We start from the raw sequence: 26,248 nt of genomic DNA on the forward strand, positions 1-26,248 counted from the left end.
GAGAGACAAGGTGGATCAAGTCAGGTTGCAGAACTTAAAGCCATCCAGCTGGCTTTAGATATTGCCGAACGAGAGAAGTGGCCAAGACTTTATCTCTACACCGACTTGTAGATGGTAGCTAATGCTCTGTGGGGATGGCTGAATCGCTAGAAAAAGGCCAATTGGCAGCGCAGAGGGAAACCCATCTGGGCTGCTGAGATTTGGCAAGACATCGCCACCCAAGTAGAGAAGCTGACCGTGAAGGTTCGACACGTGGACGCACATGTGTCCAAGAGTCGAGCTAATGAAGAGCATCACAACAATGAGCAAGTGGACAAAGCCGCCAAGGTGAAAGTATCACAGGTGGATGTAGACTGGCAGCACAAGGGAGAAGTATTCCTAGCCCGTTGGGCCCATGATGCATCTGGTCATCAGGGGAGAGATGCAACATACTGATGGGCCCGTGACCGAGGGGTGGACCTTACTATGGACAACATCTCACAGGTCATCCACAACTGTGAGACCTGCGCTGCACAATCAAACAGGCCAAGCGGGTAAAGCCTCTGTGGTACGGTGGACGATAGTTGAAGTACAGGTATAGGGAGGCCTGGCAGATTGACTACATCACCCTTCCCCAAACCCGCCAAGGCAAGCGTTATGTGCTGACTATGGTAGAAGCCACCACTGGATGGTTGGAAACCTACCCTGTACCTCATGCTACTGCTCGGAATACTATCTTAGGCCTTGAAAAGCAGGTCCTGTGGAGACATGGCACCCCTGAGAGAATCAAGTCAGACAATGGGACCCATTTCAAGAATGGCCTTATAAACACCTGGGCTAGAGAACACAGCATTGAATGGATATATCACATCCCTTATCATGCACCAGCTGCCGGGAAAGTTGAACAGTGCAATGGGTTACTTAAGACTACCCTGAAGGCGCTTGGTGGGGGGACTTTCAAAAATTGGGAAGTGAACTTAGCAAAGGCCACCTGGATGGTCAACACTCGAGGGTCAATCAGTTGAGCTGGTCCTGCCCAGTCTGAACCCTTGCACACAGTGGATAAAGTCCCTGTGGTACACATGAAAGGCATCTTAGGAAAAATTGTTTGGATTAATCCCACATCAAGCAAAGGCAGACCCATCCGTGGGATAGTTTTTGCTCAAGGACCTGGTTCCACTTGGTGGGTAATGCAGAAAGATGGGGAAACCTGTTGTGTACCACAGGGAAACCTAATTTTAAGTGAGAACTGGGTGTAGGGTTTCATTCTGTATATGTGTATATTTATCTATCTAGCTGTAAGAATGTATTAATTTAGGTATGATGTAGATGGTCATAGAATAAGGGGTGGATTATGTCCTAGGTTACAATGTAAAATGTGCCCAAAGTATGTATTCTATCACCATCTACATGAAATGTTGAAACTAAGTTGTGCACCACTGTTTCCCTTGCCCCCTCCCTCCAGACTATCTTCTGTTAATGGCCCATCAATGCCTTCCTGCATGACTCATAGATAACTCCCTCCAGGAGCTATCTCTGTTTAATGGACAATCAAGGACCCATTACAAAACTGATAAAATGATATCAGTCCATTGTGAGATGCTCCACCCAAGGGGAGGAGCCAAGCATTCCCACCTGGATATAATCTGGCATCTGGGACAGCACAGGTAGCCTTACCCACTGGATTCCCAGAGGACAAGAGCTACCAGACCTTTCTGCAGGAGCACTGCTTCAACAACACCACTTCATGTGCACTGCTACCACCACAGTTTCAGGTTGTATTCTGACTCTGTCAGTGATCTTTTGTACCATTGCATGTGTTTTATTTTATTTTACTTTTTTTTCTTCCTCTCCTATTAAATTGTTTTTTCTGACTTAGAGTCTATCGCTGGTTTTGCCTTCAAGCCAGCACACCACTTAAAACACTTAAAAGTGCCAATCCATCATGGCTGTTCAGCTGCTCAGTCTAGTAGGAAAAAAAGGATGCCAATTCCTTTTCATCACCAAATGCAATAACAAAATACTACTCCCTCCCCCCGCCCCCCCCCCCCCCCAAAAAAAAAAAAAGAAAAAAAAAAAGGAGAGTTTTCTTGTAACTTGTATTATGGCTTAGTTTTTACATCTATTTTTGTATTCTTTCACAGTTACTTCCAATGTGAATGTATTCCATCCCAGACCTTAGCAACAGTCAGGTAAGATGCACAAGCCTTCCCCTGCTACCAATGTGCTTTCTGTATAGAGGACTGTTAGAGAAAAGAGCAGAATTAGGCTTAGCCTACCTTCATTTGTATTTAGTATAATCATCACTCAAGTCTCCTGGTTTTCATGATCCCTACTGACTTTAAATTGCAGGTGATAGTTATAATGCTTTTAAAAATTATTATTATTAATAAAACAATTTCTAGCAAGGCAATTTCCTTTTCTACATATAGACCAAGACTTAAGTGAATTTTTTTTCTAGAACAACTTGAAAATCAGATACCAGCTATTCAGTCCTCAAATTAGAACTCAATATGAAAAAGTGGTACAACTGTTAAAAAACAAGGGATCTTAGTAATCAGCATCAATGTCCCTTTTAAAGTTTAAATATTTTGTCTAAATAGGGGAGTGTGAAGTATGCATGTAAATATAAATATATATGTGTAAGTGTGTTGGGAATTAATCAACTTAGGTCCCCTTAATAGTCTAATCAGGACTAAAGAATTTATTAATTACAGGAAAGTAAGACTGTAATTAATAGTCTCTGTTGTGCTTATAAGTCTTAATGAAATAAGCCTTGTGAAACTTTTTTAAGTAATAGAGAGATTATGGAATTACATTGTGTCAGAACTAGATTTTGTTTTGTGCAGTTCCTTCTAAGGTGAAACACAGAAGAGAACAGAGAACTCTACTGGTGAACCAGGTTTTCAAGCATCTTTTTTCGACTTATCTGAAATGTGAGTATCACTAAAATGAAAATGCATGAGGTTTTTTAGAGCATTTTTTCTGATATACTGAATTACTCAAGTATCTTAACAACAAACTCCTTTTTAAATGAAATATTTGTAATATAGTGGACAGACATTTAACTTTCAGTACCAGCCAAGAAAACAATTCCACTCTGACAAGGTGCAATCACGAGGAAATTTTATGTAACACTGCAAGTAATAAATAAATTATGCATAGCAAGACTAAATTCAGAATAAGTATACTGTGAAACAAAATACATTAGAATAATTGAAGAAAGAATTAATTACAGAGTTAGAATATAAACAGTAATGCATCTCGGGCAGACACAAACAACAAAATTGAAGGAAAGATTATTGTGGGCCGAGTTTGTTCAAGAGACAACATTTACAGGCAGGCAAATTAATCTGATCTCACAGGATGACAGTTGCAGAGAACCAGCACAAGCTTTATTCATGTTAGATCCTACCAGAAAGGGTGGTATTAGGTATGCTGTTTGTATGCATGGCTTGAGCTCTGGACAGAAGTGCATTTTACTGAGTGAACCAGCTCCCCCTACATCTTCCTGATATCCTAACTGCAATTCTACAGCCACTCAAGTAAACAATGTTTTTACAAACAGCAAAATTCAAATAATTTCTTTGAATCTTGAAGTGGCAGAAATTCACTAATACATAAGCCTGTAACTGTGGAAATTTCCTAAGAAAGGTAATTTACAAAACTATGCTAGGGAGGCATTCTGCAATACTTAGAGTAAGTAAAGAGAACATCTGGGAAACTGAAACTTGACAGCAGAAAATTCATCTTGGCATCATGAGTTGACACCTGCATTAATTATGTTGTGAACTCTTAAAGCTCCTGTGCACCAAATTCCCTTGCACTTCCAATAGGTAACTGAATACAACATGTAAGCAGCTAACTTACCATTCTGACTAAAATCTCAACCGTAACTACCTAATTCTCTATGAACACATTTACAGATACAAACTGTTATTCTGCATATAGGAAACTATGAAACAGGAATCTTATTTCTACATGTGATCTGTAATGAAATTAAAAGTGGGCATCTCTTCTGGTTAAATGTCAAGGTGCAAAGGAGATGACTGTAGAACCAGAGAGTGAATACACTTGGGTAATTTGATATCAAGAAGGTCCTCGGAGTTTTAAATGCGTGGAGAAAGTCATACTTTACATTAACTGACACTTCACTTCTGATTCACAGCTTCATCCAAACCACACATCTCATCAAGAACAAAGCTAATGTACAGGTAGATCCAACTTCGCAAAGCATTACAGTAGACGCAGGAAGTTATGTTTAGGTCAAGTCTACATGTAATTTTTAGTGATGCTCTTATGGCATTTCATGAAAGCTAGATGGGAAAGACATTTGGGAGGCATCTAGTAACTTTAGAAGAGCTTGTAAGAAGAGTCCACCATTTCTGACATTTTCCAGGTCATTCCTACAATACTAACCTCATTGAGATGTTACCTCCCTCTTCAAGCCTCTTCTAGGAAAGAAATAGTTGCAATACAATAGGTCTTTTTACTGGAAGGATTACTGCACTGAACTTAATATTGCAAATCTAAAAACTGTCTCCCAGAAGCTTACATATGGTAGAGTTTTTTTATGGGGGTATATTTGATGAAGAAATACATCTCTTCTACATCCATATACTGATGTAATACTTCTGTAGCTAGCTGTCGGAATTTCCAGGATTAAGGACTTACCCAAACATAAGTTATTTAAATGCAAAGCACTAGGAAAAATTCAGTTAAAAACAAAAAAACCAAAGCAAACAAAAAAAAAACCCAACCAACCAACCAAAAAACCCCCAACAAAACAAAACACAAAAACCAAACCAAAACAAAAAAACCCACCAAAACAAACAAAACAAAACAAAAACCAAACCAAACCAACCCAAACAAAATAAACCACAACAACTTTGCTTCTGCTGTGTCAAAATGGGTGAAGGTCTGAAACTTAGCATATAGGCATAAAGTTGCCTGCAATGGCTTGATCCAATGGCCTCCTGTAAAGGAAACTATCCCAACCAGCCCTAGCTGTTTTCTTTTTTTGCTGCCTCATGTGGCACTTGTCCAACTATGCACTGAGGAAATTCAGCATACCCATGCAGCACTAATCCTACTACCCCCATAAGGGGAGCAGGTAAGAGGTGAGCAAGTCCACTGAAAGGTCACATAAGATCCAGGAGCATGGAATGGAGTAGAAAACTTCTTTGAACAGCACATGCCACTTCTTCAGTTCTACAAATAGTATGTATCATTATCCTTAAGGAGAAAGAGGAAGCTAACACAGTCAACTTTCTTGGTAATATCAGCTTCTATTAGGGGGATCAAGGGGATGGACTGCTATGAACTACTCCAAAGGAGACATCAAGTATTTCAGTTTTCAGATTATCAGGCAAAGGTTCTGCAGTTTTGTGGTCCACTGGTACATTTCAAAATAATGCCTCATTAATTTGTGCACAAGCTGTTCTCTCTCTGGTGCAGCTTATGTAATTTACTGAGGAAAAAAGGAAACTACATCCCTAGGACAACGTGACTCTCTCTGAAACTCCTTTCTCTATCCCTCCTCTTCCTTTACCAAAGACATGCACCAAACTTTCCAAAGCCATCAAAGGTGCTAGTCTATGTTGAAGAATACTGCAGCTTACTGACATTTATAGCATAAACTATACTTGTATTTGTATAGCCAAATCCTCCTTGAAACAATATTCCAGTCTCATCAGGGAACTGTGGCAAGGCTTTCAATTTTCAAGCTGTCATATCTGACAGAGCAGTAGGCATTATCAGGGGAAAATACTCTTGATAGAGAACTACACATGAAAAATAGAAATAGCTTCGTTCCCCTCTAAAGATTGCAATATTTAGTCAGAAGAGCTTAAATTAAGCAGTAACCTTAACTGTGGCACACTGCAAGAAAACTAAAATGGAAGGACATTTTAAAAAGTGAACAGATTTTGGGGAGGTCAGATCTCTGCTTTTCACATCAAGAGGACAAAGGTAGAAGATGGTCTGAAATGAGCTTTATGAGTTATTTTTCAGTGTAAACTGATTTTTAAGTATAAGTCTGGTATGCACTACATATGACAAGCTAATTCAATGACAAATAAAGTTCTGAGCACAAGTCACAAAAAATATTACCAAAATTGGTAGAAAGAAAGGCAGTGTATCCCAGAAGAACAGTAAATTGAGTCTTGGTTTCCTTAGCTCCTTGCTGTTCTTTGTTTTGCCCCAGCATATCCTCTTAACTGCTGTGGCAACTTCATACAAATGAAACTAAGGAACAAGATGTTATCTTTAGCAGCATAAATCAAATCTATCATGACTCTGACATCATTAACAAAATCCAAGACCAAATATACTTATTGCAACAATTTTTCATGTCTTTGATTTTATATTTCTGGGATCTGTTTTTTAGTTAAGCTTATACAATATAACTTCATATCCCCATCATAAATCAAACATCATGGATGTCTTTAAATATTCTGAAAGGCTCTTAGTGGATACTAAGTATTTTAGATAAAGAATCAGAGAAATGTAGATCTGGAAGAGATTTCAAAAGACCACCCATCTCTGCACAGGCAATATGAAATATACTACAGTCCATCCCTATGAGATGTTTCATAAACCTCTTCTTAAAACTTCTATAATGGAAATTTAACAACTCCCATGGGAAGCATATTTTAATGTATCATTACCCTTATAGTTGGAAAGTTTCTCTAGCCTGTCTTTACTACAAATATAGGTTTACTTAAGTGGATACTAAGAGAAACTTTCCAATTATAATGATCATGAAGTATCCCCAAGTCTGTATCAAGAAGCCGCTGTAATTTTCAAAGACATTCTGGTGTTTGATAGGCATACAATTATTTATAGTTTCACGTTGTCTTCTGATTAAAAAACTGATTTCAGTAATTTTTCAGTAACTGAAACCGGAAGTTTTTTTCTGAGACTGAGTTTACCTTTAATTCTTAAATTGACAGAACAAATATGTAATGCTGGTATTAAAAAACTATTCTGGATTACGTAGTATATTTTTATATTAGTTAATAAAAGCCCAGCACAAAATAATGATTTTTTTAAAAAACAAAACATTTACAACCAAAGTGGTCTTCCATTTAAAACTCAAAGATGGAGTTCTGTATTTTACTCCAACATGAAATCCTGACTTTAAACATATGACATAATCTGTTTCTATCTCATCTTTAAAAGAACACTAATATTCATTCATATTAGAAGTTTAATGAAGATACTGTATGCAAAATATTTCAAATGGTAACACAAGGAGTGCTGCTTCTTAACAGGTTCACAAGGTGATACAGGAACATGGCATGTCTCAAAGTAAATCTGACAGAAAGCAAAGAACAAAAGAGCAAGTAAGATACCACTTCTGCCAAACAGTTATTTTTGGTACTGGCTTTTATATAAATTGACTTTTGTCTGCTGATAGTGTCTTGACTGTGTTCCTAAATCAGTGCATGACTTACTATTAGTTCAACTGATTAATTTCAGTATCAGAAGTACAAAAGCCACCAAAGTGATATACTCTGCAACTGTGTTAAAGCTACCATAAAGGTAAATTGTTCTATTTCAAGGGCTTCCTGAAATCAGGGCATTCTAACATACCAGTTACTTGGAAAGCTACCTTTAGAACAGTCCAGTTGAGATACAATGAAATTTTGTTTCATGGTCTGTTCAAACATGCACAGAATAGTTAATGTACTGTTCTCTCCTGTTTCTACTTTGAAGTAATCCTTATCTAAATTCAGACTATATTTTTAGAGCACAAATCTGTTTTTCTTCAGCATTTTTATAGCACAAATTATATTTGCATCAAAAAGGCTCAAGGCAGAAAATATCATGTTTTGCATAAACCCCTTTTTCTACTACGCTAACAAATTTCTTGGTGCCATGGGATTCTTGCAGTATTTTTCCCTTCATAATTTTTAAAAAAATAAATTAAAGAAAAAAAAAAAAGCACAAAGAGCACAAAGAGAAGCAAAACTTCATCTTATAGTCACTATCTCACATTCTACATTATATCCCCAATCAAAAACTGATCTGTTTTACAAATATTATTTGTATAGATATAATATTGTTTCAATCTTGCAGTCATGAGACCAATTATACTGCGTGGCTACTGGAAATACCCTGCCTTTAGCCTTGTTATGCACCTGAGATGTGTGAAACTGTCTCAATTACAAATATATTACAGAAGACCTAGAGCCTGATTCTACGAGTGTTAAAAGCATCCTACAACAGCCATTTGCCAGTGATAAGGCAGAACAGGTACTGGAGATGTAGGATTATCCCAAATCAGGCCTTAAGTGTTAAGTGCATACAACCACAATATATGGTAATATCTCAAAGTAAAATCCTGTATTTCTATGTAATGCAGAACACACACAACTTACATATAGTAATAATTTATTCTGAAATGATCATTTTAGTCTCTGTTGAGACATCACCCACATCTCATTAATAAAAGAGCAGCCACCTCACCTCAAAGACCAGAATATACAACAAGTTACAGCATAGCAAAAAAATTCTACCTACTTTAAGATAAAATCTAATTCAGGTAAAATAATGTTGTCCAAGGTTTTACAGTTACACAGTGTAGGGTTTTTTTGTGGGTTTTTTTTTTTTTTTTTTTTTTTTTTTTTTTTTTTTTTTTTTTTTTTTTTTAATTAGTGTGTGTGTGTTTTGTTTGTTTGATTGTTTTTTGGGGGGTTTTTTGTTTGTTTTTGTTTTGTTGGGTTTTTTTGTTTTTTCTTTTTCAGACCACAAAGAAAGTGTAAATTGTCACACCATAACTATCTATGCACATTATGTGACCACAGAAATGTTAATCATTACTTCATAAAATGAACCATCAATTTCATTCATGCAGAAAAGTAGGCTAGGAAAGCTTGTTCAGTGGAAACCATATTACTGTGAATTTCACAGCCACATGATTAATTATGGGGCTAGATGAACTCACAAATACCAAACATTTTTTTTTGCATAAATAATACCGTTTTTTCCCTGATGTAGTTTAGTTGGTCTGTAATCTAGAAATTATTGGTAAAGCAATATGACTGCATCATTCTATCTGTGCTATTCCATTATTTCAATGACAAGCAATATTCGAAGGATAATGGGATGGGATGCATGTCAAACATTTTAAACATACTATACAAATACACTTGCATTAGCCATTTTATTCCAAACTGTCAATCAGGTATTCCTGCAAAATATCACCAGTAGAGACAAAGTATACTATCAAATATGGCTTCCAGAACAAGGACCATCTAACAAGAATCAAAGCTATTTACAACAAATAAAAATGGGAAAAAAAAAAAAAAAAATCCCCATTTTTTTGCTTCATTTGAAACAAAGTTTCTAAATAGCTGCTGTATATAATACATCAGTTTTGGGTTTTGTTGTTGTTGTTGCACTTAAACAGAAGTTACCAGGTAAGACCCAGAGTGACGTTTAGGGCTTTGTGTTCCATTGGAGTCAGTGTTTTCAGACTTGGTGTCACGTTTCTTGGTGCTGTTATTCACCGGGGTTGGTATCTGTGAGGGCCGAGCAGAACTATTATCCACACTGCTCTTCCTGCGGCTTGGGTTGTAGTTGAAAGGAGTCACCCTTGCTGCCACAGCACCGATGGGGGAACTGTGCTTGCTTGAGCTACTGGAACTGAATGGAGTACGCTCGTTTACAGTACTTTCATTAATTTCTGGTGCAGGAATGAGATTATTCTGCAGAGGCTTTGTTTCAGTGCCTTTCTTGTCTGGACTGTCTATCTGAAAGAAAGAGTTCAGACGGTTTTCTAAGCCAATGGTACGAACAGGAACACTTCCATTCCCAGGGATTTGCTTTTCTTGAATCTCTTTAGGATCTTTACCATTCACCCCCCCTTTCTCTGAAACACTGTCAATAACAGGGGGAGTATTGCCAGTTGGGGACCTTCCAGATCGAGGGTTGTTAATTGGACAGTCCTCTATCCTCACCCACACGTCCTCTGTCTTAGAGACAGCTGGAGCCATCTGATAGATGAGGCTTTTGGAATCAGAGCCATTTGTGGCACATGAAGAAGAATGCTGAGGATCATTCATTATCTGAGGAATTTCATTTTCTTTTATTTTTCTCCAAGTACCTTTTGCTGGTGCTTGGCTTTCTTTACTTTGCTTGTGTCCAGGAAGAGAACCTCCATGCTGCTTTTCATCTTCACTTTTTGCCTTTTCACTGGATTCTGAAGAAGCTGACAGAATTGAGGAGGAACTTCCAGTTCTTCGCCAAGTGCTTACACGAGGAAGTGAAGAGGAATGCTTACTGTGCTCACGCTTCCACGTTCCTGATCTGTTGATCAGCAGCCTAGATGGACTCTCAGAATGGGAACGAGCTATATCATGACGCTTTGCTGGTCTCCCATCATATTCTATAGTAGGGCTCTGATTAGGGGCTAATTTTCGCCAACCACTACTCTGGGCAGGTGAGTGAGTGGATGAAGACATATCAGGAAGAGAAGGACTTAAAACTGGGGTCTGCAGTTGGGATCCTGTGGGAGAATCTGGCCTGGAAGGTGACAGAGATTCAAATGAAGCTGACTCCTCTAATTTCCGTCTCAGAGTCGGGCTTGGAGCCTCTTTAATAAAAGTTGACTGACGAACAAGAACAGGCCTCTCAGATTTGTCAGATTCACTTCCACTAGACTTTGTAGATGACATTCTGGACAGGTCAGTCTTTTTGTTTGATCCACCAGTGCTGAGAGTTTGGTTTAACCCCTTTGAAGCAGATTCACTTAGTGGAATGCTACTGGTACTCTTAGGTAAAGCAGTTTGCTTTGTAAGGTTTTGCTGGCTCATCTGCCTGCCTGGTGGTGTGTATGATATTCTACCTGAACTTGAGGATTTAGTTGAAGCTGTGCTAGGAGATGATGTTCTTGGCAACTGTGACAGTTTGTTGGGAGGACTGATACCATTTCTTCCTGGAGAAACGGAGTTTCGGCCAGGAGATGGCAGAGGCCTACTTAATGGCTGCTGTTGAGGTCTAGAAGGAGTGGAGTCTCTAGATCCTGATCTAGAAGGTCCTTTACTTGATCCACTCTGGTTCAACCCTGATGGCTGCCTAGTCATAGGAGCTGGCTCAGGTTTCACTGATGATTTGGCTCCTCTTGGAGAACTAGTCAAACTTTGGCCTTCACTCGGACTCTTGGAGTTCATGTTTTTGACAGGAGGTCCTTTTTTAGAAACAGGACTAGTACTTGAAGAACTATTTCGAACTCCTGGAATATGGATCATTGTTCTACCACGTGAAATTGAAGGAACACTTGTCTGTTGTGGTTGCTTCAAACTTGAAACTTCTGAATTGGTGCGTGCTTTTCCTGTGATCATACTTTTATACACTTTCTTCCCTCCTTTCAGTCCCCTACTTTCTGATTCTACTTTTTTAGACTCCAGGGTACTCTTCTCTCCTGGCTTAATAATTCTTGGACCTTTATTACTAGTGAGAGGTTTTTCTTCTTGGTCTGGTGTAAGATGAAATGGTGACCCCAGAGAAATACCAGATTTTAATGAAAGGATAGAGTCAGAGTCTGATGAAGCTTGTCTAGACAGTGATGCAGCAGCTGCAGCTTGATGCAAGCTACTAACTATAGAATTTGCACCTTCTTGTATAGCTTTCCAGTCAAAGTTCTCTGAATCAGGTGAAAAACCATGTTCTGAATCTTGCCTCTGTATCTCTCTCAAATCCAGTGTTAAATTTTCTGCTAGTACACCACCTGTGTTTCTGGAGTTATTTTTTTCACTGTCATTCTTCGTTCTTGAGGGCTTTTTCTTTTTAGGCATAGCAGAACTAATGCATTCCTGCAGAAGATCATCTTCTGAGTCAATGCTAAGAGAACTCAGAGAGCTGTTTCTAGAAAAGCACACAGGAGTATCCTCAACATGAAATGACTTAGGTGCATAACCAGAAGTCTGTGGTCTATTGGATTCCATATGTGGCTCAGGAGCCTTAGGATGTTTTTCAGGATCCCCTTCTTTATTGTTATTGTTTTCTTGATCAATATCACTGAGGGAGCTAAGAGATGAATTGCGAGAAAAACAAACAGGTGTGTTTTCAATAGCGAAATTCTGCATTTTCTCATCTGTAGCTGCTCCTCTGTCTGGAATATTTTTAGCTGACTGAGAGAAAGTTTTTGTCTGGCTTCTGCCCACTGGATGTTTTTGACAAACTTGTGTCCTGTTACTTGGCTGCTGATTTGAAGATTGTTCTGCATTAGAGCAATCTTTACATTCAGTCTCCTCTCCTTCTTTTCCTTTTCTTAATTCCGCTTTCTCCCTTGAAAGGTCAACATCATCATCATCAAAATCTAAAGAACTCAGGGAATCATTCCGTGAAAAACAATAAGGAGTTCCCTCAATAGGTGTGTAATGATGAGGGGAATCAAATGCAAAGCTTCCTCTTACACGCTCTTCATTATTTGGCAATTTGTCATGAAAATCTCTTAAATTATTTTTAAGGTTCTGTTTCTTTGCACCTCTGTTCTCTGGATAGCCTCTTTCATTACTAGCATTGCTTTTAGGGTCTGTGTTTTTTCGTGCACGTGCTCGGTATTCATTGTTTTGGGAAACGGGCTTTAGTGGTGATGTTGGCTTCTTTTTCTCACCTTCTGGTTCGTTTTTATTACGTGGGGATGAAGATGCTTGTTGAATTTGATCCATTATCTTCTTCACTCTGAAAGGTTTGTGACTTTTTCCTTTTGGCATAGCTGAGTTAATGCACTCAGCCAAAATATCACCCTCTTCTGTTTTGTCACCATCCAGGCCAAGGGGAGTCACAGGTGAACTTTTTGCTCTCTGAGAATCATCAGTACTTCTGCCTTCTGTAGGAAGAGTGTCCCGCTTTTCAAACTTGCCCGACTCTGCTCCCCCACCCACATTGTCTGCATTAGCCAACTCACTTGTGGGGGATTCTATTGTCAGGTCACTCAGAGATGTGGTTGTTGAAAAATTTATTGGTGTACCCTCAACACAATATACCCGTGGCACATCATCTCCTGGTGTAAAAGTCACATGCCTTTGTGATTGCAATCTGCTTTGTGAAGGCAAAAGTTTGTAAACTGGCAACTGGCTGGGCTTTCTGGCTACAGAAGGAGGTATTTTTGGAGCAGATGCCTGAGGTGGCTTTTTGGATTTACGTGAAGACTTTGTTGGCATTGCGGAAATAATACATGCTTCCAGTATTTCAATATCATCATCAGAATCATCCAGAATGTCTTTTTCTGCTTCAGCTGGCTTCTCTGCTTTCTTCTCCTGGTTATCCTTTTTATCATGTGACTGTTCAGGTTCTGCTTCGTTTCCATGTTCGTTTTCATGAACTGGAGGCATAATTCTTAATTCTGCATCTTTCTGTATAAATGGCTCATCAAGGCTCAGAGCACTCAGGCTAGAAGAGCAAGAAAACCCATCTGGTGTGCTTTCTGTGGCAAAATGTAATAGTGTATCAGCATCTGGCAGTACCTGAACTCTTTGAACAGCTGCATTTACAGCTGCCTGTCTAGGACCAGGCTCTCTCTTCTCTGTAGTGGTTGCTTTTCCTTTAGGTATCTCTCTTTTTACTTCAACTCCCTGACCAGGTGGTGGTGTTTTACTTCTGCTTGGAGGCATTGTTTGTCCAGGGCTGTCTGGAAGGTCACTGGGACTTATAATACCACTTACTATTCCACTGCAAGGCTCACTTTGAACTGAACTAGCAATTGAATGGCTTTCAAAACTATCCAGGGAACTTACAGAAGTACATCTGCTGAACATGAGCGGTGTTTCCTGTACATAATGTTCTGGTGGACTTTTAGGAGTTTGGGCACCACTCTTTGAGGGAGATTTGGCACCTGAAGAAAATTCAACAGCTTTATGTCTGGAGGAATCAGAAGGAGACAAGCTAGAAGTCTGAAGTCTGGTGGATTTTGTTCTGACGTGTTGTGCTGTTGATGTGATTTCACTGGCTGCACCTTCTGTAGGTAGAGCCCCACTGTCCTCCTTCAGTTCTGCAATCTGCAGTGTGTTATTGGCATCTGTGCCACGTGTGGATTGATCACGTCCTATTTCATCTTCAGCTGATGACAAGGATGACAAAGAGCTACACCGTGAAAAACATATTGGGGTATCTTCCACGCAGTAAGTTTGTATAGTTTCCTGATTAATAGAAGGAGTCTTACAGGAGGTGTTCTTCTGTGCCTGACCACTTTTGCTCTGTGCAGAGCTTGGGTGAAGCTGGTTTTGCCTCTTTGAACTAGCTGAGGGGGCTGGTGTGCTCCCACTACTTGGGGGAATATGGTCAGTTTTATTAAGCTGCACTGAAGAAGTCTTTGGAAAAGTAAAAGATGGCTTCTGAGAAGATGCTGGAACTTCTGTTGAGTATTTTAAACTATAATCAATAGGTTGATCAACATTATGTTCCTCTTCGTTGTACTTTATGCTGTAATTAGTTGGTCTGTCTTCCTCTTCATGTTGTTCCTCCTCAGAATAACGTTCACTATAGTTGGTTGGCTTATCATCATCATAATCATCAACTTGGCACAAGGACTGGTTTACCTTCTGATTAATTCCGAGAGCTGGGCCTACTCTCTTCTGATCTGAACCACTGGATCCTCTCGATCTAAAGGAAGAAACACACTCCTGCTGTCCAAAAGGTGTCTGATATTTCATGTGTTTATCATCTCCACTTTCAGTGTACACAGAGTAGGTGGTATTTTGGTTTCTTGACTGTCTTTGCTCATTTTGTTTCATTTCATCATCTATTACATGCTTAGGCCTTGTCCATCTTTCATTCTGGGAGGGACTTTGCCTTCCAGAATTTAACTGCTCATCTGAGTATTTAAGACTATAATTAATAGGAGTGTCTAGTTCTCCATCATTGTCATCCATGTGATTTGCACTATGAATCTTGTGTGCCAAGTCAGCTGGATATTGGCCATAACTACAGAATTTACTTTCATCATCTTCGGAGTAAGACTCAATGGAAGGTTTCATTTGGCCTCTTTTACCATAGCCATCACTGCTGCTAACACTATTTAAACTATCATTTGAAGCTCTTTTGTATTCCATTTTTGTGTAAGGCACAGGACATGTCCTGTTTGAGTTCTCAGATTTTGGAAAGTACGTATTTGAGTGAGTTTGGGCAGAGGCTGATCTCCTCTGAGCATTTCTGTCTTCTGTCAAACAGTGTATTTCAGAAGAGGAACCAGAACTTCTGTCTTCCTGTGGAATGTGCATGCTTGTTACTTCTTCCATAACTTTGGCAATCTGAGCTGCAGTAGTAGAAATCTGCATTCCTATTCTCTTAGAGGAACTCCCAGTATTATCTGCAGCTTGATGATAGGTATTTAAACCTACTGTTCGATCCCTTTCAACACTCCTGTCTTTCTCATATCGAGAATTTTCTGTGTTTCCTCTACTGCAAGAGGAGGAACCAGGCAATACTGTAGTATTTACATATGGTGAGAGCACAGTCATATTGCCAGCATTAAAGTTCTCTGACCCACACATCCCATCGTCATGGCGGCTGGCATCCAGGACATACTCACTGTATATATTTTGCTTATGTCTCTGCTTATTGCGGTGAGATGCTTTCGGGCTTAAGTTATCGATGTTGTCAAAAGTCTCTGATAAATGCTGAGCATCTAATTCTGCTTCCAGTGCCTTTTGCTTTCTGACATGGAGGGATGGGAGGCTTGATCCTGGAGACATAATGTTGGCATCCTTGTACTTTGCCGGCCTGTTTGCCATGAGGTTCCGTAGAGCTGCAGCACTACCCATGGCTATCATTTTGTGTTTTGAGTGAATCAGGTTTTTCAGCATGCTCACGGCTCCCATGTCCCACAGGGCCTCCTGATCCTTCGCATTTCGAGCAGAGAGATTCCACAGGGTCCCACATGCATTACTAACTATTGTCAAACTGTGTGACTTCAAGTGTTGTAACAAGGTTTGTAAGCAGCTGTTCTCTCGCAAGATTTGCCTGGTGTTGAGTAATTGAAAACAAACATCTGTAAGTGGCATTTCAAAAGGGTAAGAGACAAAGCAAAACAGAAACGTATTATTCTATAAACAAGTTTTTCCCTTACAAAGGATAATTAAGAATTCTCCAGTGCAAATAACTCATATTTCCACTAGCTTTTACCTGAATGCTAACCAAATCCTATTACAAATATGCATAGTTAACTTTTAGTACATTTCATCATTAATAAGCAGCAGCTCTTAATCTTTTTGCATATTTCTGTGACTTTAAGTGAAATCACTTTTTCAACTGTACCACAAATTAGCTCGTTTTAGTTACTATACTTAATACATGCATTCATATTAAGGTGTGGTCATAGAAACTGTCTATTACATATACATGTGGAACTGCTAAAAATTGTCACAGGTGTACCTACCTATGATCCTCATTAGTAGCAATTAGGCTAGAAACATTTCTTAGTATTCCTCCTCCACTTTCTATGATGGCTAAAGTGTTTGTCTGGCTCCGGTATGTCAGTGTGCTGACCAGAAATGCAAGAGCACCATCAACAGCACATATGTCGGCTTTGTTCCCAGTGCAGTGTGCTGACAAATTCCACAAGGCACTCAGAACGCTTTTCAGGGTGGATTCCTAGGAAAACAGCAACGTGACAGGAAAAGTTTTCAGCTATTGACCTGAAGCTCTCAGAAACACATTAAGTTAGCTTCAAGGAGCTGTGTACATTCCAATGCTGCTCTGTGGGGTGGTAAGCTGGGTGCAGGCAACAGTGCACACATATTTTGTTCACTGTGCTCCTTCCTTCAGCCATGGATTTGGTTCTGCCTGCCCCAGAGATACTGGAAATATGTGCCTCAATACTTGTTTGCTGCCACAGTGATAGGGCTTGAAAACTGTTGGCAGGACTCTCTGGGATGGAATATACTCCCACCTACACAACAAGGTTTGTAACTAACTGAATGGAGTTTTTATTAAATGACAAAATTATAAAAAAGACTATTTTAACAGCACAGCTCATGCAAATGAAAAGCAAAAGAGGTCAACCCTCAAAAATAAAGTCATTATCAACACAGTTTTGAGGTGCCATTGCTCCATTGTGGTCTGCTGCTATGTTAAATCAAACTTTTCTTCAGAACAAATGATTTGAACCACATCAACTGTTTGACCAACTGCTGTTATCAAAAATGGTCAAACAATGTTAGTGCTTTGTGTAAAATAAATGCAATCTCTCAAAAATTCAATTTAATCACTTATAGAAGATACCTTCTTAACTTCTAAAGCACATTCCATCAATGCTTTCACACTTCCAACTTCTCTTAGTGTCTTTTTACTGTTTACATCTGCTCGCCAGGACAAGTTCCTCAACACACTTGCAATGACCTGCAAAATGTGAAAGAAAAATAACATACTTCAAGACAGATACTTTTTTAGCAGGTTATCAGACTTTCCTCCTGGACTTATCAAATGCTATGATTATTTAACAGTGATCACGTTTTGTTGCTGAACTAAAATTCTGCTGATACCTGCTTTTTGTTGTATTGTCTGCTAGACTGGTCTAATGTTTCAGCATCAACTTTGATCAAAGGTACTGACTTTTGTGTGCTGGTACTTGGAACAGAGATTTGAAATCAGATTCCCTGCTTCCCACACCAGTAGAATATTTGTAGACAGATTTTCTTCTCTACTCTTACATCTGTTCTAGAGTTATGTCATCTCAAGAAGAGATCTGTATATTTTCCCCAGCTTTTTCACTAAGAAAATAGAACCGTATCACTTGCCTGTCTCTCAGATGGTATGACTCTTTTGATGTTTATAAAGCTCTTTAAAGTCTCTTAAAATACACTGTGCCTTTTACAAGCAGAATAGCTATTTCCAGAAGATGTCCTTGTACTTGGCAGCAGTTAGACTGAGATAGGTTGTCACTTCTGTGGGAAGCCATTACACATTAAACTCCATCCATTCATGAACAGCTGTAAGCATGTGTATCCCTCATGAAATTAATTTGATAGAAAACTTTTGCTTATGGATCTTTCCTTTGTCACAGAAGTGCATAAATTTTACAGGTCATGTTCCCTTGCTCCCCAGTGGAGCATAGGGAGCCAGTGGCTCCCCAGGCGACCCACCCAGGGGAGTCTAAGGGAGCAGGTCTCCGCTCCTCTTGAATTGGGGATGTGGTACACTTTGTGGGATCCAGGGAAGAACATTCTCAACTGCAGAACACTTATTGTGGGACAGCAGGACCCAAAGTTTTCAAAGGCAGAAAACAGATGGATTGAGGTGATCTTTCAGCACAGGAAAGCATAAGGGACAGAAAGGCACAGTGACATCTGAACAGCTGACTGGCTGATACAGTGGTGTGGGCAGGCCTTTTGAGTACACTCAGTCCCATATTCTCACTAAATCCTATTTATAACTTGTCCTGAGTGGAGGGCTTCCTGCTGTGTGTGTGTGTGTGTGTGGCGTCTATGTGCCAGTGGCTGGAGACATCCTGCATATCAGAGGGCCCATGGGGCTGTGACTCTCTTCTCAAGAAAATTCAATACCTGTCTTAATACCACATCACAGAGTTTATCAAATAACCTCTACTGTAATTCTAATATTGTCTCAACTGTAACTAGTGAACTCCTCCTGTTAGGAAGAGAGTATTTCATTAACAGCATTTTAAGAGACAATTTAAAATTGTTCTTTTATCTGGTGATTCACTCAGACTGCAAGGAAGATGGGTTTTCTTTTGAAGAGCTGTTCCACTTTGTATGCAATAAGCATTCATTAAAGTTGATTATAATTTAATATTTAATAATTTTACACAAGTTCCAACAGTTCTGCTCTCTCAGCTCTGAGGATTACCCTAAGCAGTTCCTGCAGGCTTTATTTTCAGGCTGTTTTCCTTAACACAGCAGGACCCATTAGAACAGACACTAACAGATTAGGGTCATAAAAATAAAGAGTTACAGCCCATGCATTATTATTTAAAAAAAAAAAAAACCCAAACCAAAAAAACAACCCACAAAACGTGATCCCACACATAAGAATGTTTTCTAAAAAGAATGTACTTCCTAATTAATGTACTGAGTATGAGAAAAGTTTTGCATCAAAGTTAAGGCACAAAACAACAAAAAGAAATATTTTATCTCAAAAGAGCATTACCTGCTGTAAGTCTTCACTTTCTGATTTCAGCTGGGCTACGAGAGCTCTCATGCAGCCCTTCATGGAACATAATGTAGCCTGGTAGGAATCAGGAGGAAAAAGAAAGTAAGCAGTATTAAACAGCAGGTTAGATGGCTGTTTCCTCCCAATGTTTTGATATTTTAAGCAAATCACAAATAAGTTCAACAGAAACTTAGTAAATATGGTGTCAACAATAAATACTTGCTTTACAACTACTAAAAATTTCAGCATAGCTATCAGTTTTAAATCGTAAGTGGTAAAATTGTGCTAAAATTTTCTATTTTTTACAGCAGTTCTAGGACATGATCTGGACCCCTACTACCTTAGAAGCCTTCTTTCCTGTGCACCAGATAAAAACCACTGTGAGCCAGCAATGTGTTGTTACCCACTGCCTAGTGAGAGAACAAATCCTGAGTTCTCTGGAGTCTGTTAATTCCATTTACTGCTGAAATGTCCTCCCTCTAGAGCAGAAAGGTACATCTTCAGTATGGAGTTATTTTAAGATCCACTGGCAAACTCTGGAGCAAAAATCTATTGAAAGTTTCTAACCTTTGAAAGAAATGTCCTTGTCAGAAACTGACGGAACCAATTTTCTGTTAAAATGATTGCACTAATGCCCAGTTTCATCCAGATTTCCTCCAGATATTTAGAAAGAAGCTCTAGCCTGAAGAGGTTTGAAATATTTCATCAGACAGCAAGAGTATTGTTTAATAACTGAAAACTTCAGAAAACTTGACCCAGCTACACATTTTAGTTCAACATCCTCAGATAGAATCAGTTACTATAAAATCACTGTGTGACATACTAACCTGGTTCTCATAAAAAAATCAGGGCCAATAGATAAAATCTTTGCTTTCAGTGACAAAAGTGATTTGAGAGCCAATACCATACTTGTATGATGCAACACTCTGTTTGCTGTGCTCTCTGTCAGCAACAGGACACCATGAGAGAGGTATTTGGAACTCCTGCCTTGAGTTTAAACTCAATATCCCATCCTAGAGATTTTAATCACCTGTGTTGAGAGCTGTAATTCCAATAGCTATGAACTGAAATTACTGCAAGTTTACAGTTCTGCTCTCACCTTGTTTGCCACATCTCCAAAAGTCAGGTTTGTCAGAGCCATACCAGCATACCTCCTTAGCGTAACGCTATAGTGATCATTTGTGAGTCCAAACATTTCACAATCCACTTGCAGCAGTTCAGCAATGGCCTGCAAACCTCCTTTAAAAAGATTGAGGTAGGGGGAAAAAAAAATCTGTACTCTAATACTGTAAGTACAGGGCATATATTGCAAGGAACAAGCTGCACTTTTATGTACAGAACAACCTCAAACATGTGAGAACCACAACGCTTAGGAACACATACAAATTGCTAAAATTGCATGCATGGAATCTACTGAGCATGTACTAAAAAAAATCAGGCTGTCAAACAAGAACAAATGCAGGATGAAAATCCCCACTAAAACATCAACTAAAAAATGACCCATCCCAGGAAGTAGCCCATTTTAAGTCCAATACTTGTAAAATTGCAAGTATTTCCACAATAATAATACTCTTCCAAAATTCACAGTTCATTCCAGAAAAAATAGTAACTGACATAATAATTTATCCACTGGGAAATGGTGTGGTTAATTTCAACTGCTTTCAGCACTTAGGGGACAACAACTGAGACAAATTAATTGTTGTTAATAGTGTAAACTCTTGGTAAAAAAAAGCCACATATGCAGTTACATACACAAGGTCATGTTTCTAGCAGTTTCTTAAGCCTGATCTTACCAAGCTCATTCATCGCATGTCTGTGTTCTTCATCAAATGAAAGTTTCATCAAAACACACACTGCAGGACAAATTTGATGATCCACTGGAGCAGGCACTGTTCCAGAAACAGGTAACAATTAGTGTCTCCCAGGTGATTTTGTCTAGATAACAAGTTTTCCAGAGCAAATCTAATCTTAAAAAAATCAGCTGCAGTCTGGTCAGGTGTGTATCTTGACAGTAATCCACAAACAGACAATTAAGACTAAAGAAAGTGTGCCCTGTACATCTATTTGATGCTTAAAAAGGAACTAGGGAGAATCCTGAATGTATGTGCTGAGTTAGAAACATCACTTGCAGTGCAAAAATATTACCTTATAACTCTTAGAAATAAACAATCTGTGAAACAAATCAATATGGTCGTATTCTGGTGGCATTAAATAATATTCTGTTTCTTTGGGTGCTATAGCCTTAGGAATGATTAATTAAACGCTTTGCTTCATAACCTAGAAGTTTTTAAGTTCATACTTTTGTGAGCTGGGTTCTGGATAATGCGGAAATGGTACTGATACATGTGCAAAATCCACTCCTGCTGAACTGCACCAGGCACAAGGCAACCCTGATTTCAGTCACACACTTGCCATGGACACCTACAGGCTGCACTCATGGAATGCCCTCAATTCAGAGAAGCAATTAACCTAACTCTTAGGTTAAATCTATTTTTCTAACTGAGAAAAATCCTATTAATTTACATTTCTCACATATAACATTATAAATAGTGGTTCGTTTTGACAGATGGAGATTATTTAATTTGGGCTCTCTGCTCCTCTCCCAAATGGAATGTGCTATCTCCTAAATATCTGCGTGAAAAGCAATTTGGGATTGTTCATCCATAAAAATGTAAAACAGAACGAGTACACACTCAACATTATTTTATAAATTACAAATATAAACCACTAAATTACTATCTGGAAAGCATACCGAAGTCTAAGATTTAAATAAAAAGCTTGCAAGTAGGGTATCAGATCTGTAATACATACTATGTCCCAACAGTAGCTGAACTTAAATAAGGAAGAAACCATGCACACACAAACTTGCATACATTCAACAAGAAGTCAGTTTCTGTAAATTCACTTTTTTCAATATATCCTTGAAATGTTTTTATATGGCTTGCAGAACCTACTTGGATTTTTGTCTTGGTCCATGCCTTGTTCATGTGCCTCCTGCCATTCCCAACATGTTTCACAGTAAGCACGGATCTGCTCCAAGAGATGGAGCACACGGATTTCCCGTCTGCCTCGCTTATCATCAGGCTGGGAGTGAATGATGTTGTGCAGTGCTGCGCTGGCTCTGGCACGGGCCTCTTTACTACCACGGGAGTTTCCTAACAACACAGAGTCCTTATCGTTGCCATGTAAAAGCTGAATGAGGAGAGGAAGACATCCAGACTGACGCATGGCTATGCAGCTGTCCTGGGAGCTAGACATTGCTAGCAATGTTCTTGACATGTCATCTTTATCATGAGTACCAAGCATTGATAACAATGAATACACCATTTCCACCTGCAGGTCAAATGATTTTGAAAATACAGTTATGTTTTAAAAACACACATCAAATTGAAACAAAATTTGAATGGTACATACAAGCAAAAAACCCCCTTATTTCATGGTGAAAGAAACTGTGCTATTTAAAAGTAATTAAATACTATTGCTACTTCAGCATTCATACTCTTAATAAATTCCACTTAGTGGTTAAATGGCTGGAAGTGGGGGATATCTGTGTGTAACTGTATTAATCTACATAATCAGTAACAAAGACTTCCAGATTTCCATTGTACAATAAGATTAAACAAACGTATAAAGTGTTTCATTTTCGGAAACCAAAATACCTTCAAAATTAAATCTGCCTTTAAAAAGCTATGTTCTGTGTGAATTAATTGCACCTTATTTATAGTCTACATCATGCTGAAAAAACACTGACATCCGTGTATTTTAAAGTTTTCCTTTAAAATACCTCAAATTAACCGATAATTTTTTTGTTATGATCACTGACTTTTATATGGACTAGATTACTTAGAGCAAATGCAAAACTAAAGAGTTAAATTAACACTTTTTCAAGTTTCCAGGGATAAAAACAGTAAAACAAACATTTATTTAGTATGTATAAAATACTGAGAATTTGTCAAATTAACTCATTCCATGAAAACCCAGAACCACCCATTTAACTTGAAGTAACAGCATTTTTTAAAAATGAAAAATAGTGATTTTTCAGTGATTCCCTTGGTTTTTGTGTAATATTGTGGTCAAGGCACTATTTGGTTTGTACTCCCTCTCTTCAGTAACAGCTGTCAATCAAGCATTTGACTCTTCTAGTCAACCTTTAGCAGAGTAACAGAATGTAGAGAATGATCATAGATACTATCTAAAAACTCCAAACTCCAAAGCCAAGATAAACAGGTACATTCAAAGTCAAAGCACAACATAAATAAATGATCAAAGGTAATTATAAAGTAGCAGTGTGTGTTTCTCTAGAATACAGTAATTAAGGAAAAATTAGACTTTGGACCATTAGACAATTTTTCCTACTCATAATTCGATATTTGCACTAGTTACCCCATCAATGAATGATTTTATTTGGTGTCTTCAGTGGCAATTCCAATGTATGTGAAGATTAATACACATACAGTTGAGTTTAAAAAAAAATAAACAGCAGCAGGCAGACTAAACAGCGAGTCTGGTAACATGGACTTCTCTAAACACTACAGGATTGCTGAGGCAATACAAATTTTAGAGTCTGTAAAACTGTATGGTCACATGGGAAACCCCATTGAAACAGGAGCCACTTCTGTGACAGTCAAGTAACTCAGTTTGGAGATCCTGCCTTCCTGGTCTGGGAAACTCCAAATGCAGCATTTAAACAAACCCTCTGATTCTTAAAGGAGAGTAAATTTAATTTGCTTTATGTGTATCTCTTTGCAGATGTTTCAACTGACAGCTATAATCCAGTGTTACTTGGATTTGGAAGGTAAAGGTTTTGCCAGAGAATAAAGCTGAAGAAGCCATCAAATCAGGTCTCCCAGCTGCAGCTCATGGTTTATAGGAAAAACAAACAAAAAAATCTATGTTTCTCTTTTTTACACACGCTGCCCACAGACTGATCTCTTTTTGCACCTGTAACTGCACTCTTCCATTTAGAATCTCTACCATTTTCCCTTTTTGGGCATTAATATTAATAATTTCCTACCCCAGAGCACACTCAGTTCAACCTGTGTCTTTGCCTGTATCCTTCCATACTCACTTCTATTCCTGCCTTCATGGCCTTCCCATTGTAACTTTGCCAAGTTCTACAGTCTGCAGTGAAAACTAACACATAGACAGCTGATGTCACCTCCATTTAGGATGTGCATACAGTGTGGGACTGAAATTACAACATTGTTAACACTGTTTTAAGGCCCAAAATCATTAACACAATGCATAATTAATAGGTCCAGCTTCTCAGAGGACTGTGTTCAGCACAGCACCCAGTATCCATACTGCTGCTGATTCCACAGGCAGTATGAGATCCAGTGGCTCAACAATTTGCCCTTTTCTTCCCCTCTCTTTTCATGCTGCATATGTATTTTTGAGTGCAGTCTTCTATGTGCAGATGCTGTGAAGGGCTTACATAAATTTTTTTGTCTGTTTAATTTCTTGGCAACTGTGTCTCTTTTGTAGATTTGGATTCTGCAAAAGTATTTGAAGAAGCACTCTTAAAAGGCTTAATTTTCATCATTAATTATAAAGCAACATCACAAGGTTTTAAGATACTCCAGTAACTTCTAGGAATTGCTTGTTCCTTACTGTAACAAGTCTTAACACATCAACAAGTTAAAAAAGTGAAAGATTTCTGTGCATATATTTTCAAAGTTGAAAAATTGTATTAAAATTTTAATTTAATGAAAATTACTATGTATGGGCAAGACTGTTCAGATAGTATTAGTACTACTGGCAGAAACAATGACGTTATTGTATTAGTAAAAATGTAGCTTTAGCGACCTGTGGTTTGTAATCTTCGGTTACCTTGGTACCCAGATGGCTTGTCAGTCTGCGAGGAACAGAATAATTACTACTACAGCTCATAACACTGGCTGTCTCGTGGTCCACTCGAGCAGCAGAACCCTACAGATTTAAACAACAACTCATATAAAACAAAGTCTGAGGGAAAGAACAACATAGGCTAATTCAGTTTCAGCACTGGATGATGCAGTTGTGCCACCAGCAATGAACGGCCAACCTCTCTTTCTGTTAGGTCCTCTCTGCCCTGACACAACTTAGAGGTCACTGTTAAACCTGGTTTTATTAACCCCTTCTCCTGAGATTCAGACTCAGTAGAACTGTATTTTCAACTGAATGTATTTATAGTTACTATTTCAAGTAACTATAGAAGTGGGTTTTGGAACAAAGTGAATACTAATTTTGACTGAGTGAAAAATAACAGCCTCCATTTTTGTGTCAGATTTTGTAGTGCACTGGAATAGGTATCCAAGACCCCACCAGTAACAGGAGAATGATCTGGGCAATGAATAATTCTACTTGAGTTTGTCCACTTTGAAAGCATATTATAAGTGATTATGTAGATTTTTTTAGTGAAAACTGTAAAATAATGTTGACACTACTTGATGTAGTTTTCCTAGAATCTAGGTAGGCTCCCATCTGTATTAGCAAGAATCAGTTATTAGCATCTTTATCCTCTTTTAATTAATTTCATGTATTTATATTTTTCCTTCTTCTGCCACTTTTTATCCACTCATATCCTTTCGTTTTTATTTTTTTTTAATTTGCTGTTGTTTTCTTTCTATCTGTGAAGTTTCCCTTACCTGTTACTCCCTTCCCATTTGCTTTGGGAAATTAAAAAATGTATTTGTTTAGAGAACACTTAGTATCAATAACTGTTTTCCTGAGGTAGTCACCAGTTTTTCTTTCATGCTCTAAAAAAGCATGGAATCATTAGCCTAATTTGCAAAACGTTTTCAAACTATCTATGGATTTCAAACAAACTATGGATCAATTAATATAATTTTTTTTCAGTAAAAGTAGGTAACACACTGAAGAAAACTCCATGGAAGACAGTTTGAAATAATGTCTGTTTCTTCTACGTGCTCCATAAAGAAAGAGGAATTTTGCAGTTGATACAGTTCATCATCTTAAACATGAAGTTGAAAGAGATTTTAAGTACAAGGTAGGACTAACTTAATGAAGTGTTTGTAGAGACAGAAAAAAATCTAGTTATACTGGAATATTTAAATACATTAACCTTATACTCATTTTACTCTCACATTTGAATCCAGAAAGTGTGATACATGTTCCAGCGGAAGTATTTTATGCTACAAGAGTGTAACTCAAG

At 38.4% G+C, this 26,248-nt stretch overlaps 1 protein-coding gene across 2 annotated transcripts in view; it reads right to left on the reverse strand.

The window, feature by feature from the left end:
• Positions 1-3,088: 3,088 nt before the first annotated feature.
• APC (APC regulator of WNT signaling pathway) overlaps positions 3,089-26,248 on the reverse strand; it is a 121,156-nt gene continuing 97,996 nt past the window's right edge. For both annotated transcript variants that reach the window (XM_040090689.2, XM_040090688.1), the window contains exons 9-16: positions 24,925-25,023; positions 22,050-22,428; positions 20,889-20,984; positions 20,195-20,334; positions 19,093-19,170; positions 17,209-17,325; positions 16,364-16,578; positions 3,089-15,948 (exon numbers count right to left, since the gene is read on the reverse strand). In XM_040090689.2, the coding sequence (XP_039946623.1) occupies positions 9,387-15,948; positions 16,364-16,578; positions 17,209-17,325; positions 19,093-19,170; positions 20,195-20,334; positions 20,889-20,984; positions 22,050-22,428; positions 24,925-25,023 (7,686 nt within the window). In that variant the 3' untranslated portion in view covers positions 3,089-9,386. The remainder of the gene's footprint in view (positions 15,949-16,363; positions 16,579-17,208; positions 17,326-19,092; positions 19,171-20,194; positions 20,335-20,888; positions 20,985-22,049; positions 22,429-24,924; positions 25,024-26,248) is intronic.

The sequence above is a fragment of the Hirundo rustica genome, chromosome Z (assembly GCF_015227805.2).
Source record: "Hirundo rustica isolate bHirRus1 chromosome Z, bHirRus1.pri.v3, whole genome shotgun sequence".
In the NCBI taxonomy this organism is placed as follows: domain Eukaryota; kingdom Metazoa; phylum Chordata; class Aves; order Passeriformes; family Hirundinidae; genus Hirundo; species Hirundo rustica.